The 18,343-nt window shown below is 42.2% G+C and overlaps 1 protein-coding gene across 7 annotated transcripts in view; it reads right to left on the bottom strand.

Moving 5' to 3' along the window:
• ABI3BP (ABI family member 3 binding protein) overlaps nucleotides 1-18,343 on the bottom strand; it is a 252,621-nt gene that overhangs the window by 92,530 nt on the left and 141,748 nt on the right. For 6 of the 7 annotated variants that reach the window (XM_075542610.1, XM_075542615.1, XM_075542611.1 and 3 more), the window contains 8 exons: nucleotides 15,413-15,523; nucleotides 14,251-14,325; nucleotides 13,647-13,721; nucleotides 12,720-12,794; nucleotides 9,690-9,764; nucleotides 4,033-4,074; nucleotides 2,947-2,994; nucleotides 2,069-2,146 (listed from right to left, as the gene is read on the bottom strand). In XM_075542610.1, coding sequence (XP_075398725.1) covers nucleotides 2,069-2,146; nucleotides 2,947-2,994; nucleotides 4,033-4,074; nucleotides 9,690-9,764; nucleotides 12,720-12,794; nucleotides 13,647-13,721; nucleotides 14,251-14,325; nucleotides 15,413-15,523 — 579 coding nt within the window. The remainder of the gene's footprint in view (nucleotides 1-2,068; nucleotides 2,147-2,946; nucleotides 2,995-4,032; nucleotides 4,075-9,689; nucleotides 9,765-12,719; nucleotides 12,795-13,646; nucleotides 13,722-14,250; nucleotides 14,326-15,412; nucleotides 15,524-18,343) is intronic. The other variant, XM_075542616.1, reaches the window with a different exon arrangement.

The raw sequence follows: 18,343 nt of genomic DNA, 5'->3' as shown, positions 1-18,343 counted from the left end.
GGGCAGCCAAAAAGAGGAGGGCTTGATGAGCTAGACTGAAGGATGCAGTGACTGCAACATGGACTCAGAGCATTGTGAAGCTGGCCCAGGACCAGGCAGTGGTCCTATTCGATTGTCCAGGGGGTTCCACTGAGAATTGGGACTTCCGGGACGGCACCTAACAGCATCAGTCTAAGTACTGTCCTAGCAGAACTGCAAAGGCGAAGATGAATTACTTGCATCCTGCTTCCTATTTCCAGTCAAAGCTCAGAAAGTCAAATCAACACATCGATTGCCAAACTGGGTTTGGGTTGTAGCTAGTCAACATGTGATGTTAGGTCTTTTGGGATGATTTAGATGCTAACAAAAAAAGTTGTATTAAAGATGAGCATATTGGACATGGCTGTGCCCATAAAACTGAAGGGCATGCATGCTTGAGCAAAGATACGATATGGGTTCAATAAACGTACACCCAAATTAAGACCGAGGGTGGACAAGAAGCCAGAAAGTGCCCTTGTGAGCCGCACACTTTCAGTCAAATGAGAGTTTCCTTTTCTCTACGGGAAATATTTTCAGAAAATGATGAATAACTGTTTCCTTGAGCAAAAGGAATGGGAAATGTAATATGACCCTTTTCCTATCTAAGCAATTTGAAATATGATCAAGTACAGAACTTCTCTTTCTTTGATTCATAGGCTTGCTTCAGTCTAAATACAGTAAGGCAGTATTTAAATGTTGTTTAGAAGGGAGATGTGGGACAATTTAAACAACTATTAAAAAGTACATCACAGGGAAAACAACTTGTGGCTCTGGATTTTTGGACTTTGGACTTCCATCAGGAAACGTCAGTGGACTTAATGCGACTGTTGAGATGCTGAAATGAACACTTGGGGCCCCAGCATGAGCACTAACAAGAATAAAGCCAGTTTAGGACTTCTAATGGCCTCAGGTTACAAACATCCCAGCTAGCTTTGTATTGGCCCCTGGAAGCAGAGTGGTGCATGGCTCTAGTTATTCAAAGAGACTCAAAACACATTCCTCAAGGAAGCGCAGAAGGTGAAGAACCAGTGAGGTTTCAAGCGCCTTTTAAACGTTTGCACGAGGGAAGCAATGGGAGGAGCATGGTGGCCTTAGAGTAGCATGTTGCCACGTGTCCAGTCCAGGAAGAGCATGAAGTCCCGTGGAGGGAAAGAGCGGGTGACAATCTCAGCACCAGGACACGCGCGATGGAGAGCAGAAGCTGCAGGAGAACCCAGAAGTTGTGCCCAAGGGCGCAGCCCTTCCCTCAAGGAGCTCCTCCCCTGAAGGATTCGTCCAAAGAGCTCTTGAAAGAATGGTAGAGGAAACGGGCAGGGGAAGTGATGAGGTGGTAGAACCGCAGTCAGGCCTGCGATGAGAGTGAGGAGAGCCAAAGCGATGCCTCCGGAAAGCTACCAGAGGGGGTGGCACTAGCGATTGTGGGCACTGAGAGCTTCGGTCTTATGGTAGCAGGTTGCAGAGCTACAATAGCAACAAAACAAAACAAGAACAAAAGGCATCCCTCACCCCATGCTGCAGCACTGTGAAGGAGGACACAGTGCTCCCGAAGCCAGGGAGTCTTCCGTGTGGAGCACTCTCCTGCATGTGATTTTTATTTGTTCCATTGACTCCTCCCTCATCCCCACTCTCTTGGTTTGCTTCTAACTGATGTAACATGAAATTGTATAATAGAGATTTTGAAGGTACATTTTTAACGAGTGTATTTAGTGAGTCAGGTCACTGCTGTGTGTACCTTGCAACGCTGCACACTATGAATAAGCCCAACCACAGCTCGGCTCCTTGCTGTTGAGTTGGTCCCCATACACAGTGGCACAATGCATGCAGAGTTGACCTGCCCCACAGGGAGGTCAGGTTGCCAGGCCTGTCCAGCGAGGGGCCTCCAAGTGGGTCAATATGCAAACTTACTGGTTAGTAGTTGAGCATTTTACTGTTTGCGCCACCCAGGGACTCAGAAAACAAGCTCCGTTGCGGATACCTATACATTCAATATTCCTGTCCCTAAAGCCCATTCTCTTTCTGTGTCCACTGCAGCCCCGAACACCACAATTACCAGGTTTGGTCTTGGGCACTTCGGGACTACGTGTAGTTTTAGGGCGGCGACGATGACCTGGTTTCCTCCTTTTGGAAGCTGAAGAAAGAAGTTGAGCTAGTTACTAACAGCAGGAATGGTTATGTACCCTGACAAGACTATTTAGCTTTCAGAAGCACAATCAAGCCCTTCTCTTTTATTTGGTTATACATCTTTCTGCCGTAATTCACTGTTGGATGAGGTCCTGAAAACCATGATTGTTCAAGAGATTCTTCTATTCTTCCATGTTAAGACAGAAAATCTCAAAATCTTGCACAACTATGAGAACGCCATCACATCAACGTATGCAGCAGTGTCTCCAATGGGAGCCTAAGCAAAGTGACTTTTAAGAAACCTCTAGAGATGAAAATCAATATTCTCTTTGGCCCCAGTTTCAAAATGGTAACGTTTTTCATTTAGCATTAAAGAAATCCACAAACCAAGATATGCGACCAGGTTCTGAATTCAGTGATATGCTTTTACGAGGAGTGGTTCTTTTTATGAAACACACTTCTTAAAAAGACAGGATTGAAAACTTTTTCTTTGAAAACAAGAATAGGGAATCTGCAATAAAAATGGTTCTTAACATATAGGTTTTTAAATATGAGCCTAGCAACAAAAACCCTCCTATTGCATGAAGTTTTGGTTAGTTGAGGATATGGAGTGAGTAGAACTTTGCCCCAGATTCAAAGCAGTGAACGGAGTGCTTTAGGAGATTCCCCTAAGAGGCTGGATGTGAGAATTTAGCTTGTGAATAAGCTTTTGTTTTCTATATATTCTCTTTAACATATTTTTCTCTAATTTGAAGACGTCAATCATGAGAAAAAGGAGAAACAGAGGGCACTCAACGATGGCATTACCTAATGTAGTTGTTGAAGGTTTGCTTCCCTCTGTTCCAGGTCCCAAGACTGCATAAAAAATTCACCAGAAAGAATCAAAATTAAAGGAAAAAATGATGAGATGCATTTAAATACAGAATATACTTGATTTTTAATTACTAGGTTCCACAAATATCAATGGTGAAACATTTATTTACCCACATAAAATTTCAACTAGATTGCTGTGCTTTTTAGACAGAATGAACAAAAACATAGCCAATCAGTTAAGTTTGGAAAGAGATGGAAAAACAAAGGTATGGTTCTCATCTGGCAGATGGGAATGTAATAAAGTAACCAGCGCTTCACTTGGGCAAGGACAACCCGGGTCCGTGGCAAGGACGGCATCACGTAGAATACACGCTTTGTTATTTTGGGAGAACCTTTGAGGAGTGGGCATGGCTCTGCCTTTTCTCTCTTTGCATGGACTTCCTTGTGACAGATTGGGGTCTATTAGATCTGGGAAGACTACAGTGGAAACAACAGAATCTGCAAACATGTCAGAGCTTCGAAAGGAGGGAAAACATTTCCAAAAATGAGAGCACTCATATGCCGCCGGGAAGCCGGGGCCCTTCGCTAGGAATGAAGATGTTAAACAAGCCCTAGACATAGTTGCCCCAAATATCAGGACAGTCGAGACTGTGTCAAGCCCAAACCCATGTTTGCAGGTCAGAGAGGACTGCCACTTTGCAGGGGCTCTCAGAGCCCTGCCCAGTCAAGTACCTGCAAAGAGTGGTTCTTCTGCAAAAATGGCCAGGGGGAAAAAGGTACGGCGGACGGTGCAATGGAAGCTAGAGACAAAACAACATTTGTAGGTGCCTTCAACCTATTCCAGGTCATGACAACCTTGTGTGTGTCGGAACTATGCTCAGGAGGGTTTACAGTGGCTTTTTTTTTAAAGGCAGATTTTTAGGACTTTCTTCTGAGCCCTCCGAGTATACTCGAGCTTCCAATTTGCAGGTTAGCAGCTGAGCACATTCACCATATGAACGCCCCCAGGGACCCTTCAATTGAACCCAGAGAATGCTCAAGCAAGATGCTATGTTTTCACTCGCTAAAGCAAACCATTACCTATAGCTGATGGTGAAGGTGGCACAGTCTGAGTTTCTGGGGCTGCAAAACAAGCAAGTTATGTCAAAGTCAGTGATGAATAATAACATCTCAACCAGAAATTAGAATCTTCTGTTCATAAGGAATGTTCTTTAATTTATTTTTTAAAAAAAGCGAATTCTACTGGCTTGTGACAGGAAAGCTCAAAATCGCCTTGTCCCCAAACCACAATAGAAAAGTTGAAAATTCTGATTTGGGGTTGACTTTTAACTATTCCTCCCACTACTCAATAGTCTTAAGACTGGCACCTCCTTCCCCCCCCGCCACCCCCCACCCCCCGGACTGTGGAGGAAGGCAGCCTCCTGGAGTTTGTTCTAAGAGTCCTGTAACCCGTTGTTTTACTTTCCAGCAGGAAAACCAGGTTCTTGCGAGAACACAGAAGAGGCAAGAGCTACATCGGACCAGCTGCCGTTTCTGTGCTCTTCGCTCTGAGTGGTCTTCAGGTTGGTGAAAATCGATACTCTTTGATGAAGGGTAGAATTGAACTGGCGGTCCAGAGGGACCACGAGTTTCCATACTTCCCATATTTACTAGCATTTGTGGCTGATGCATATGGATTTTCAAGTGAGGTTTACTCCATGGTGCTTAGTAAATAATGAGAGGAAAAAACGAACAGTCCTGGATTTCATGAAACCCTGCATAATGAACTGAATATTACTAAATGTTCTGCTAGATACTAAGTATCGATGTTCATTCAAACTGGCATTCGGTACATTCAATTTCTTCTAAAGGTAACTGGATTAGAATATCTGTTTATGCTTTTAAAAGGAGATCATCAAAGAGATTGCTTCTTATTCTACAGCAGAAAGAGTATCGTCTTTAGAAGGGAAGTGACAGAAAGAGCTCTATTTTTAAACAGCAGGAAACATAAACACCAACTATTAAAATTCCACGATTAAGAAAATTATTTTATGTTGTAACAAGTGTCTTTAATGTCATGTAAAATTTGAAGACACTGGAGAACAGGTAAACTGGGAGAAGAATATAGATAGAATAAAGACAAATATTTCCTAAAAGTGAAAATCCTCAAAGAATATGCGTGACACAATTTATACAAGTGAAAGATAATAAAAATCCATATAATGTAATTGAATGGTATAGATAATAAAATTAATTGGTTGTTTAAATCCCTTAAATATAATAGAAGTTTTATCCTTATCCCTCAAATCTAAATACTGTTCTTTTGTTGTTGGTTGTTTTGTCTTACAAGGAGAAATTAAAATGGAACGAATTGGCCATTTGCTTACAGAAGGGTCACGGGGAGGAGATGAGCCAGTCAGGGTGTAGCAGAGCAATGATGAAACATATAACTTTCCTCTAGCTCCTAAATGCTTCCTTCCCCCACTATCATGTTCCCAATTCTACCTTACAAATCTGGCTAAACCACAGCACGTATATACACTGGTACAGAGAGGAACAGGAAACAGGGAATCCAGAGCTGATGATCCCTTCAGGACCAGTGGTGAGAGTGGCGATACTGGGAGGGTGAAGGGAAGGTGGGGTACAAAGGGGGAACCAATCACAAGGATCTACATATAACTCCTTCCCTGGGGGATGGGCAACAGAATAGTGGGTGACAGGAGACATCAGACAATGTAAGACATGACAAAATAATAATTTATAAACTATCGAGGGTTCATGAGGGGGCACAGGGAGGGAGGGGGAAATGAGGAGCTGATACGAAGGGCTCCAGTAGAAAGCAAATGTTTAGAGAAGGATGATGGCAACAAATGTACAAAGGTGCTTGACACAATGGATGGATGGATGGACGGTGACAAGAGTTGTATGAGTCCCCAATAAAGTGATTTGTAAAGATTCAAAAAAAAAAAAGCCACCACCACCCCACACCCCAAAAAAATCCCTGAAATCTTTCTTTCACAAAGCTGCTGGTGGTTTCAAACTGCTGACCTTGCAGTGATAGCCCCCAAAGTAACTACTATACCTCCAGGGCTCCTAGTACAGCACAAAGTACTACCGCTTCAAGAAACAACATGCGCTGCATGTCTATAGCAAGCATTCTCTGTGCAAGAATAAAGACTAACACAGGTGTGAGAGACCACAATGAAGCAATGATTAAAAAAATAAGACAGAGCTTTTCCAGAAATAATTCCCATAGACAACAACACAGCCATAGTGATGTATCAGATTGAAGTCCATGAAAAACCTACGGCCACCCTTTTGATCTCGACTCCTCGTGACTCGATAGGCCAGAGTAGAACAACCCCATCGGGTTCCTGAGGCTGTCAATCACTATGGAAGCAGTGGGTTTGAATCACTGCCTGTTAGCTGAGTGCTTAACCTAGGGGTGTGTGTGTGTGTGTGTGTGTGTGTGTGTGTGTGTGTTAGAATGGAAGCAGATGTGTGTGTGTGTGTGTGTGTGTTAGAGAGAGAATGGAAGAAGACAGGAAGAGAGAGAGCTCACACAATGATATAACTGAATACCTTCTGTGTATTTCCAATTCTAAAAAATAGGACAATAAATGTCAACACATATCAATCTGATAAAGCCACATATGAAAACAGCAAATGTTTTGAAATCCTTCTGATGCTGTTGGTTTGTAATTCATGTTTTAAATCCCACAAAATTACTTTCTTTAAGAAAAGATTCAGAGAACTGGGTAGTCCCACTGGACTCTGACGCTCCAGGTTTCAGTATGAAATCAGAATGTTTTAGTTTCTGACGAAGAAAAAAACTAAAGAAAGATAAAGCCCCATCAATTAAGCTTCAAGTTTAGCTGCATCTAAAAAACAATCAGTGTTACTTCTAAAACCAAATACATCGAATAAGACCTCCTCTATTGGACAGTCATAAGGTGTTAAGACTAAAGATATAAAATTCCATTTGAAAACTGAGTGGTAAACGGATGACTGCTCACTTCAGCACAAAACAAAGGAAAAGATAAGCCATGCATGGGGGTCAGGTTCGTAATGAGCAGACTTCACAACTGTCTCCACCACATAAAAGAAACATTTATGAAACAAACATTTGTCGTGGGAGATGTATGAAACAAACAAACAAAAGAAAATTGCATGAAACAAACATCTGTCGTGGGAGATGCCCTCCTTTTCTCCCAGCCCGTTAAAAGCTTCGGAGAATGTCCTTTTCAACTATGAAGATTAAAGCTACAAAGGAGCAATTCTTATTGGATGAGGTAAAACTGTTGGAACATGGGAGGTGGCTGTGGTTTTTGAGAAATGCACTGGAATCCACCTATAAAACAAACCAAACCCAAGGTAGACTTTTACTCCTTGGCTTAACCCCAAGGGAAAAATGAGTGAGGCAGCAGTCCATAAGGAGAGGAAATGTAGAAACGAGAGGTTGAAGAGAGGGCTGGAAAAGGCAGCGGATTAGTCTCAGCAAACAGTCTTTGCTGATTCAGGCATCTGAGCATTGGCTAGAAATGGAAATCTTCAACAAAAGCATCCAGGCGGTCTGCCCTAATACATACATACATACACACACACACACACACACACACACACACACATCTATAAAGCTAACATGAAGGCAGCAGTGTGCAGAGGTCCACCCAGTACTGTGTGGCCTCTGGCCACTGTATGTCAACAGGAGTTGGGGCTGATTGCAAAGTGGTTAGACTTGCTGTTGGGGAAAATGAATTCATTCTTAGGTGAATGGAAAGTCGAAATCAAAAGAATATAAAGTCAGAATCTTCCACATGTCTTCACCTTGGAAAAGGAAATGTCAGTTAAGAAGGCTCTTTGCTGAAACACCACAGAATGGCAAGACTGTATCTTTCCACCCCCCCTTCATTTTAATATTATGATGAATTTTCTCTCTGAGTTATTTCTTAAACCCTCTGAAATTGGGTTGACATGTGTTCACTTGGGTGAAGGGGAAGAAGAGAAAAGTGAGGAAGAGCCCCTGTAATTAATAATGCACCTTATTAGAGATAAATTAAAGTTTTGGGGGAATTTTTTGATGTCTTCAAAACTTATAATAACAGAAATACTTCAAAATAATGAAATAAACACCCACTTACTTCTTGATCTGCTTGCCAACTGCTTTCTATTCAACACACAGCATCAATAGAATGGCTATGACTAACACAGCATCAATAGAATGGCTATGACTATGCCATTGGGTCAATTCCAACTCCCACGGACTCGGTGTGTGTTAGAGTAGAACTATATGCCAGGGATGGTCAAGGGCTGGGTTTCAGAAACAGGCGGCCGAGACTTCTGGGTTGCTCAGTTAGCTTGGACTGCCCACCTTAACTATTTACACCACCCTGGCTTCTTTTTAACCTAAAGAGCCCTCTAAGCATAGTTTCTAAATAAGTGATCAGAGATGTCAGAGCTCCCTGATTTAAATTCCAGGGCTCTTAGGTTACTCGGCCTTCCGAGAATAACTTCTCTGGGTGCAGGTTTTCATTCAATGCTTCTGACCTGTAGTCCTCACTCATGGCCACACTGTCAATGAAATCGCTTTGCCTAATCCCCAAGTCCCTTCCATCTGGCAATGTCACCCACTGCCTCTTCCAAGAGAGTCAGAGAAAGTCTTTCTCTGAGCAGGTACGTATTCCCCCTACCCACCTCACGGTGGTTTCTTTGATTTATTAAAGCATGCCCAGTTGAACTCTGATTGTGTGTGTGGTGGGTTACCTGTTGGGTTGTTAACCACAAGGGCAGCAGTTCAAAACCACCAGCCACTCTGTGGTAGAAAAATGAAGCTTTCTACTTCCAGAAAGAGTTAAACCCTCAGAGAACCTCAGTGGCAGCTCTACTCTGTCCTGTGAAGTGTCTATGAGTTGGAATCAACTCAGTGGCAGTGGGTTTTTGGAGCAAACATGCCATTAATGGAAATTAAAGTTCAAAGCCAATGTAATGTGAAGGAAAGAAATAGATCTTTCTCAATCTCTTAAGGCTTTAAAATTTAGATGACCATGATAAGGAAACTGTGCCAGTCGTTACCGGATTCAAACTTATTTTTAAAAGTCAACATGTAAGACTACTCTTTGGATGCAGGGTCAATAGAAAATACAAAGTTTTACTCTTATGCAGGTAATTGTCCAGAGTATACATACAGAATAATCTCTCCCTGCAAGTACGGCTTCTACTCTTTAGCTAAAGAACATTTCTATCCCCTGAGCAGGAAACAGAAACTGTCATTTAAAAATCAGTAGCAATTTGGAAGGAGATGTGGCTCACCAGGGAAATGTGACCCCTGCTCATCTTGCAGTGTGTGACCCGAGAGGCCTTCAAAGAAGGCAGGGCTCTTTGGGGGATGGAAACACTACTTGCATTTCAAGCTGAAAGACTAGTGTGCAGTGTGATCGGGATTCCAGGCAACTTTGACATTGGAAACTATTTAGTAGTCCTAGACAAAGGAGTCCTCAATCAGTCAAGTCGTTGCATGTCTCTGTCTTCTCTGTGGCGGCCCTGTGCATAAAGACCCACTCAGCTCAGAGCAACCCCGTAATGATCTCAGAGGGGCACGCTCTCATGAGATAATTCCATTTGCAGTTTTGTACTTTCTATGGAAAAGTGTATCAAATACCCAAAAGAAAATCAGAAGGTCTTTTTTTGGAGATACATACATGACACAGTCTTTCAACTGGAGTTTTGGAAGATTAAAAAAAAAGGCTTAGGCTCATTACCAGCTTTGGTGGGTGTCACTTCTGGGCTGAGAGGGAATGTAGGTTTCAACGTAAAAAATTGTGTTTTACTTGGAGCTGGAAAAACAAAGGGACAAAACAAGCAACAAATAACGTTTAGACATTTCTGTGTCATAAGTCACAAAAGGAAAACCTGTAAGTTAACTATACATTTCAAGTGTAATTAACTCATCTTTGTGGAAGAACTTGGAAATACCCATTTAAAAGATGCATACTCCATTCACAAAGAATAGAAAGGTAAATACAGTGATATATTTCCATGTGATTACAAAAAACCAGAAGTGCTCAGTTAGCCTCTGTAGAAGAAAAACATAACATTGCAATATCCCAAGAACTACACAGTGATTTCACTCCATGATTTTAAAACATCAGTCTGCTTCATTTTTCCCTTACCTTGTATTTCCCAACATTAGCTTTTAATCCCCAGGAAAAAATTAAGTTAATATTAACCAATAAGTAAAGTGATATGATCTGAAACATAAAAAACGATCATTAACACCACAGTAGGAAGACATTTTTCCAAATGAAGTCAGAAGTTGAACTTGGGGGCCTTACTAAGAGAACTGTAGACAAAGTTCAACCTCAAATTCAGTAACTGAACAGAAGGCAATGGCCCACTGGCTTTCTACAGCAGATGAGGATGCATCATTGCCAATTTCAAACTTCCTGATTATGAAACCAGCTATGCACCACCTGGGTATCCATGAGCTCCTCACAATTGTTCAGATGAGCCGCTTAGGATAGCTATTGACACATTAACTAACAGTCGGGGTACTGATTGTCCATGGTGGAACTAAAGATCGCATCTGCATGCCATTTTACCCGGTGTTGTTCCAGGCTTGCAGTTCTTTCTGGTGATGAAAAGGGGACAGGGAAAGACAAGGAGGGAAAAAGGGAAAGACACTCTAGGAGCAACAAAGATTTATCTTCCCAAGAGGAACTGAACGAGCTGCGCAAAGTCTTGGAATACAATGACTAGTGTTTCCCAAGCACACGGTGTGTGAAGGCTTGGGGAAAGAATGTTCAAACTCGGTCATTAGGATAGAGCCAAGCCAATCACCTCTGAGTCATTTCCGACTCATAACCACCTGCTCTTTCGGAGCCGAGCGCTTCTTGGGTTTCTAGGGTCTCATTGCCAACTTTCTCCAGAGGAGAACAAGTGGGTTTGCAACACTGAACTTTCTGTGAGCAACCAAGCACATTAACCGCTGTGTCACCAGGTTTCTTTCCTAATAATAGAGGTCATCGAGAATGTTACTAATAATACAATGTGATACGTGAAACACATTTTGTTTAGCATGAGCCTGAGAAAGCTATTACACAATGAAAAAATATGAAAGGGCTTCAGAAGGTTTGGGGGGAAATGCCCTTATATTTTAATTCCAATAATTTAATTTCATTCCAATAATTTTTGAAGTCCCTTCCGATTACTTCCAGGTTGGTAAGCTACTGTTACCATTAAAACCAGTGCTGTAATCTATATTGTTCCCTCCTCTTTTCTTCTGGATGAATCCTACAGGTCTTCTGAAGACGGTATTCTAAACTCTTAGTGTTTTTCTCCCAGCTTCTACACAAGCATCCTCCTTCCATCTCAGACACTGCCCCTGTCCCAGCTGGAAAAATGTAAATATAATGCTCAAACTCCTGCCAAAGTCAGTTCTTTCTCCCAGAGGCGCTGATGGGTTGGAATCACCAACCTTGTATGCTTACCTGGCAGCTCCACCAGGACTCCTCATAAGCTTGTTAGCTACCCCACAATTCTCAGACTGATTAGCCTATTAATATTTAAAATAGATGCATACTAAGAAAATGAGCTACAACACACTCTTATGTAATGGCATGACTCATTACTAGGTTTACACCATTCCAGCCCATAGACCAAATAAAGCCAAGTGCCTTGGGCAAGAGGCTTTGTGGAGTAGTGTGCCTCTTGGTACTTAATTGGGGGAATTGGGTTTGCTGATCCATAGAGTTGGAGCTTTGCATTGAGTGACATGTCTTTGGGCATTTATTTTTAGCCCTAAAATAGTTTTATAAAATTGCTTAAGCAGGGAAGCCTTCAGACCAAGAGGCTAAGGGCCACAGAGAGGCTTGACCTGACTGAGCAGCTGTGTCTCTCAAGTATTTATTACATAAATTCATACCTATTAACTTCACTGGTAAACCTCATTATCAGGAGCATCGTCTGTAAGTTCTGTCAGGCCACTGCAATGAACGATGGAAGCCAGCCGCAGAAGGGAGGGATGGTTGTTGTCTGAACTGATTAAAGGGGTTTTGGGTGAAGGTATGCGTGGCTTTAGTCTTGGGGCCATCAGAGATTAGCTATGGCTGCCAACACCAAAACTTATATGCAAGAACATCGCATGCCAATTTGCAATAAAATTGTACTGGAAAGTTCAAATTTTTGTTATCGCATTACCAATTATCCTTTGGCTTATTTCACATTTTGTCAAGAAGCTGCTATATGATACGGAAAATGGCATTTTCTATTTGAAATGGAGGTGTCGCTCGTTTTCCAAAAGTTCATTTTATGCCACTTTGCTATTATCCATGACCTACATTAGTACCTGGTTTCACCAATCAAAAGGGATCTGAAGAGCTTTTTTACTCTCTCCACCCCCCCCCCCCCAAAAAAAAGGATAAAAGTTGAAACTAGCATTCAGAGCTGGGTTGGCGGTGAGCTTTCAGAGCGGCGGCAGCAGCGTGGCACCGCCAAGTGCCTTCCCCTGAAACGACACTCGGCATCATAGACAAAGCTGCCCCATCTCTGTTGAACTGTCTGCGAATACAACGTGAGCAGTGTTACTTTTGACTTCGTGTGTTATCTGCTATGATTCAGTAGGTCATCTTTGGGATCTGGAAATGTGCATTTTCCCATAAAAATGAATGGCAATTATGTCTTCATCTTGTGTATGTCATTTCGACGTAAACAAAAGGTTTTTCGTAGTAATGCTCTACTTTCAGATTACAAGGGAAACTCCAACCCGATCGGTTATAGAGATACTTATTTACCAGTTTTGGTTCTTGATGGTTTGGGTTTTGAGCGTCTTTTAGGTGTAGAAGGAATAGATGTAGTTGGCTGTGGAGCTGGAAAAAAAAAGACTTAATAAAACATTGATAAATGATATTTTCTGAGGTCAAACCATATGCGCCTGTTACCTGAGTATAAATATGGGTTATTTTTTTGTATCCCTAATGTTCCCACATCATGTTTAGACACAATAGGTGATAAATAGAAATGTGTTGGTTGGACCAAAGTGAACTTAATTTCCATATGAAGGCTAAAGGTACGAGGTCCAATTCAATGGAGTGGGACTTGGGCATTCTGGAAGCATTTCAGAACACCTGTTCTATAATTAAGAACTCAAAAGATAATTTAGTGTGTAGCAGAGGAGAAGCACAAATAAACAACTTAGGGCTTAGAGAACATCTTTAATTATGTAGCTCATTATTATCTTTGCTGTGAGTTAGTAAAATTTTATTACTCTAATAATTTTCTATTGTAAAATTTAGGTTTTATTTCCCCTCTTTTTCATTATGTGAAGATTACAGAACCTCCTCTGCAGTCTTTGTACCATACATATTTGGAGGGAAATACTCTGCCAAAAGAGGAATCTAAATATGCTAAAAAGAAATGTGTTTTTAAATAATTAGGATTGATAACCCTCCTGGCATTTTCCAGTTGGAAAGCGTTCCAGCTGGAAGAACTGAAAGGAGGGAAATCATTCTTTGAAACACAGAGACGTTAGCATGAAAGAAGTTCTTTGAAAACCATCACCAGGCTAAGGATGATACATAACCCAGACCTCTGCATGGTGAGGAGCGAAGGAAAATGTTTAGTAATGAAAATATGCTCAACAGGCCAAGTTGGCTGATTCTTTCCCCCATCCAGATATTTGTTATTTCCAAGCATCTAATTGCACGAGTGTCATTAGTTACCAGGTGTTGTCGGTTGTAGATCAGGAATAGTTAGGATTTCCGGTTTTTGAGGAACAAATGATGTATCCCTGGGAGCTGAAATTACAAACAACCCATCCCATTATAGAGTCCCAGTTGAAATGAGGTATTTAAAAATTTTTTTTAGCATGCATTTAGATGGTTCAAGGCACATGCTACAGTACACGGTTAAAGATGAAAATGTATGTGGTCCTGAATGCTGGTGGATGAAAGGATGATGTACAGAAAGGAAGCAGCCAGGGGGAGAACTGTTCAGTAGTCAACTTCAGGCAGTTTCCGTGCATGGGGATGAGGTAATGCAGGCCACAAACACACAAGATGGAAAAACAAGAAGGAATTCCATGCAGTTTTCAAAGCTCTTCAGCCCTTACGGAGGGGAAAAATCATTGATTATATTTTAAAGAGAGTAAAAAATGGAATGTAAAAGATGCCAATGCTTTATGAAGAAGCATACATAAATTTAGAAATAGGTGATAAATGATGAGATGTGATGGAATGGGCTTCAATGGTCATTTAGAAGAAAGGCATTCACATGAATTTTCTTTTGGTGGAAAACAAAGTAAAATTTTTCTGTTAAAAACATTACCCAGTGTTGCCCTTGGCCGTTCGTGAGTTCTAGAAGTTTTAGGTGGGACAGAATCCAAAATAGGATCCCTTGTTGCTGTTGGAATAAATGTCAACATTTATAAAAGCAGGACCAGGTCCCAGGAATAAAATACAAACCCACGAGTAATAAATTATGCCACAGATAGGGAAAAACATCGAGAACACTCGAGAGATGGCTGACCAACGTTTTTCAACTAGTGATTCATTAGGTGTTGAAGGTGAACTCATTTTTAAAGCATACATACTTCACATTTCAGAAATCCTAATAGAAGTGTTTCACACATGTGGTGGGTTTTTGACTTTTTCCTTGCAGATGTCAACTATTTCACAGTTGCTAGGGGACATTATTTTCCACACTCTATTGAAAGTTTTAGTTGTGTTGCTATTTGAAATTTGCCCCTAGTTAGCACGACACAAACAAAACTATTTATCCCAATCACGTCAGATCTTGGCGTGGGTCCGGCTAGGACGGTGATTTGTTCACTTTGCTGCTCCCACGGTACCTCAGTCCAGTACCCGTGAATCAATGCTGGTTGCAAGGGACTCTTGGACTGAGTTCAATTTGTGGATGATCAGTAAGTGAATGCCAAAGATTAGACATTTATAGACAAAGGAATGGCATGATCACTCGAGAGTAGGATCTCGCACCTTGGCACTACTTGTCTTTGCACTCATTCATTCTTTTCTGGGGACCATCTGTGCCTTGGAGACTGTTTAGCAGGCTAGATGTCAGTAGCCTCTCCCCCAGTGTGTCCAGCCATTGCCAATGTGCCCTGGGAGGTGGGCTGGTGGCAAAATCACCCCCCATTGGCGAATCTCTGCTCTAAAAAACTGTCAAGGTGCCAAAGACCTTTTAGAATGAGTCTGAATGATGCAAGGACAGACTATGACATACTTTGCCTCAGATAGCAAAGCCGCTTGCATCCGTGACACATGACAGGGCTCGTTCCCTGATGGATGTACAGAAAAAACGGGTCAGTGGCAGGAGTGGGTAGAAGACCCCAGACGTCCTTGACAGAGAAGGCCATTTCCTCCACAGGGGGGCTCCACGGAGTGCCCCTTTACACTCTGCAAGGGAAGACCGAGGCTTGGAATTGCCAGAACGCCTAGGGTCCAAGCCAGAATGGAGAGGCTGGGTATACCTGCGCTGGGCTCTGCTATTTCAGGCTCATCTGACGTCGGGGGGCTTCCAAAAACAGGTGGTATACCATAAGTTGTGGGGCTTCCAAAAACAGGCAGTATACCATACGTTGCTAAAAAGTGGAAGAAGAAAAATAGAGAGAGAGGATAAAACAAATACATTAATTAGAAAGCTCTCATTTTGTGACGCAAAGGTAGCTGAAGATGGCCAATTTTATCTGGGGGCTGGCTGCTACAGGCATGAGTGGATAGCCTTGCCCCTGGGGTGTAAGCATGCCCCAGGCTTTCTTTTGGTCCTTGTTGCCCTGAGCTAACGCTTGCATAAGACCAGCCCTGGCCCACTGGTCTCCGAGGTGAGGTGAACACAGTGCTCTGTATTTATGATGAGGAATTGCCAGCTCTAAATCCAAAAGTTTCCAAGAGGGTGAACAGAAATGAAGTCCAAGGGCAGCGGAGGGAAAGATCGCTAAAGGAAAGGAGGAAACCGGGGCCATTTACACAGTCTCCAAAGGGTCCCTCTGCTTAGTCAACACTACTGGCCTGATGTCTTATATTTGAACAGTACCGCGCTCTCATGTCAGTTTCCTTAATCCCCTGGATGTCCCTGACAAAGAGGTGAGGTAGATATGATCCCCATTTGCTTGATAATGAAGTTGAAGTTCAAGGAGGTGAAGAGCTCCGTCAGAGAGCTCACACTAAGATGGTGAAGTTCAAGGTATTTTCTACTCCATCGCAGGGCCAGGAATGGCAGCGCTAAAGCCAGAAGTGTCCTCTCCCATCACCTCTCCTGCCCTTTCACCGAAAGACAGCTTTCCTCCCGAAGTCCACCATGAAGCCGCGAGCCCTTCTACAATTGAGGTAGATTTTAAAAATACATTATCTAATCTATACTGGGTTAAACAAACAAACAAAAAAGTAGAGTGGATTTCAAACCAAATTTAAGTGATTTTGACACAAGCAGAATTTCCAGCTTCACATGCAAGTTGAATCTGCAAAAATAGTACCCAAACAAAAGTGCCCTGAGGCATACAAGGCCTGCCACTATGGCAAGGAGAGGTGAACGAAAGCATAGGTGTGATGAGGTAGACACTGCTCTCCAGGCTCATCTACACAGAAACCAAGTAAAGGAAGGGGAGTACCTGGGAAGGCTTACTCACTGGGTTACATGTAATTCAGACACAATGCGTTTGTAGTCAGTTTAAGCTATTGCTGGTTGAAGCTGTGGGACACATCATATCAGACCCCCAAATCCACACTACTACACAGAGAGAGCACTTTACACTGCACAACATAAAGAAGAGGCAGGAAATAGATTTTGTGAGGGTGAATTCACAGCTTTGCTAAATCATCAAAAAATAGAAAATAGTGTGAACACAAATAGCATATTAAGACATTCTGAGGATTTTTAAAAAACACAACCTTGCAGTGTAAAGTTTTGTTAAGTCTAACTGCAAATTTAAAAGGTCCTCTAAAAGCAAGAAACAAACAACGCTCACTGCCGCTGTGTCAACTCTAACTCACAGCGACCCCGTAGAACAGGGTAGAAAGGATGGGGGCAGAAGCCTTCTTCTCCCTTGGAGCAGTGGGTGGTTTCAAACTGCCCACCTGGTGGCTAGCAGCCCAACACATAACCACTACACCATCAGGGCTCCTAAAAGATCTAAAAGGGGTCACTGATCTTTTAAGTACAACAATGCTGGCAAGTCTTTGATCTTCAGCTCACTTTAAGCCACCTTCCAGTCATAGATCCATAGTTAATACGAAATACCTTAGGAAAGTTCTCTCAATTTACATTTAACCATCTTACATTAGGAAAGAAATGATGCGTCAGTAGCTGGACTTATTTATTTTATTGTTTTTGAAAATTGCCACCACTGAGTTTATGCTACTCTAATTCCCATAGCCCCTTCCCTCTAGTGACACTGGACCAATTTTCCTTAATTGTGTGCTTTTTATTCTAAAAGATGATATATATTCATCCCTTTTCTATTTACTTTACATATTTACAATTCCCTTCCTATCTGGAATTCCGAGCCAGCTTGCCATCTTCCCCCCAGTTATTCCGATGGCATTTCACTGAGGAAGTTAGGCGTCCATCCGTCATCCTCTGGCAATTCTGGCTCATGTCTGGAAAGTCCTAACCGGCAGGGAACTCGCATTTCCAAACATTTTCTAAAACAGACTGCAGAGTGAAAAACACATCTGCCAGTAGACTCTGCTCCTGATATTTCTATTTGTGGAATTTCTGAGAGTTAAGTAATAAAGAATAAAGGCTGTTAAAAATACAGCAATCCCATCAGCCCCTCAGAGTTTCATGCTGTCTGGACAGCTGTCAGAAGCACACCACCACTTCATTTCATTCTCGGGTTGGACAAGATGCGTCGGCTCCGCAGTGAGGGCTGTTAGGGGACAGTGTTGAAAATGGAGCTCTCTAAAAATCAACAGCTCTTGCACTTTAAAGAATTTATTTACCAACTCCCTTTACTCTTATGCCAGAGTAAAATACATGACATGGCTAGGCCTGCCTGGTTTTCAAAGGATACTCCAGCTATGACATTGACAAACAGGTGTGAACCCTTCTATTTTATACAACTTCCATGCCAACATATCATATCTGGAGGCAAGCACATTCTGTCTCATGGGGACATGTCAGTGCAGTGGTTCTCAACTGTGGGTCGCGACCCATTTAGGGGTCAAACTACCTTTCACAGGGGTTGTCCGATTCATAACAGTTGCAAAATTACAGTTATAAAGTAGCAATGAAAATAATTATATGGTTGGGGCTCACCACAACATGAGGAACTGTGTGTATTGGGAGTCACATGCTTAGTGGTTGAGCTAGCCCTTTGACATGAAGCATTGCCTGTGATCTTGTATTCATAATATATACGTGGGGCCAAAACTTGTAGACAAAATCTAATATATGGAAAGTA

Source organism: Tenrec ecaudatus, chromosome 2 (assembly GCF_050624435.1).
Source record: "Tenrec ecaudatus isolate mTenEca1 chromosome 2, mTenEca1.hap1, whole genome shotgun sequence".
In the NCBI taxonomy this organism is placed as follows: Eukaryota; Metazoa; Chordata; class Mammalia; order Afrosoricida; family Tenrecidae; genus Tenrec; species Tenrec ecaudatus.
The sequence above is the reverse complement of the archived record's forward strand: the minus strand, read 5'-3'. Positions and strand labels throughout refer to the sequence as shown.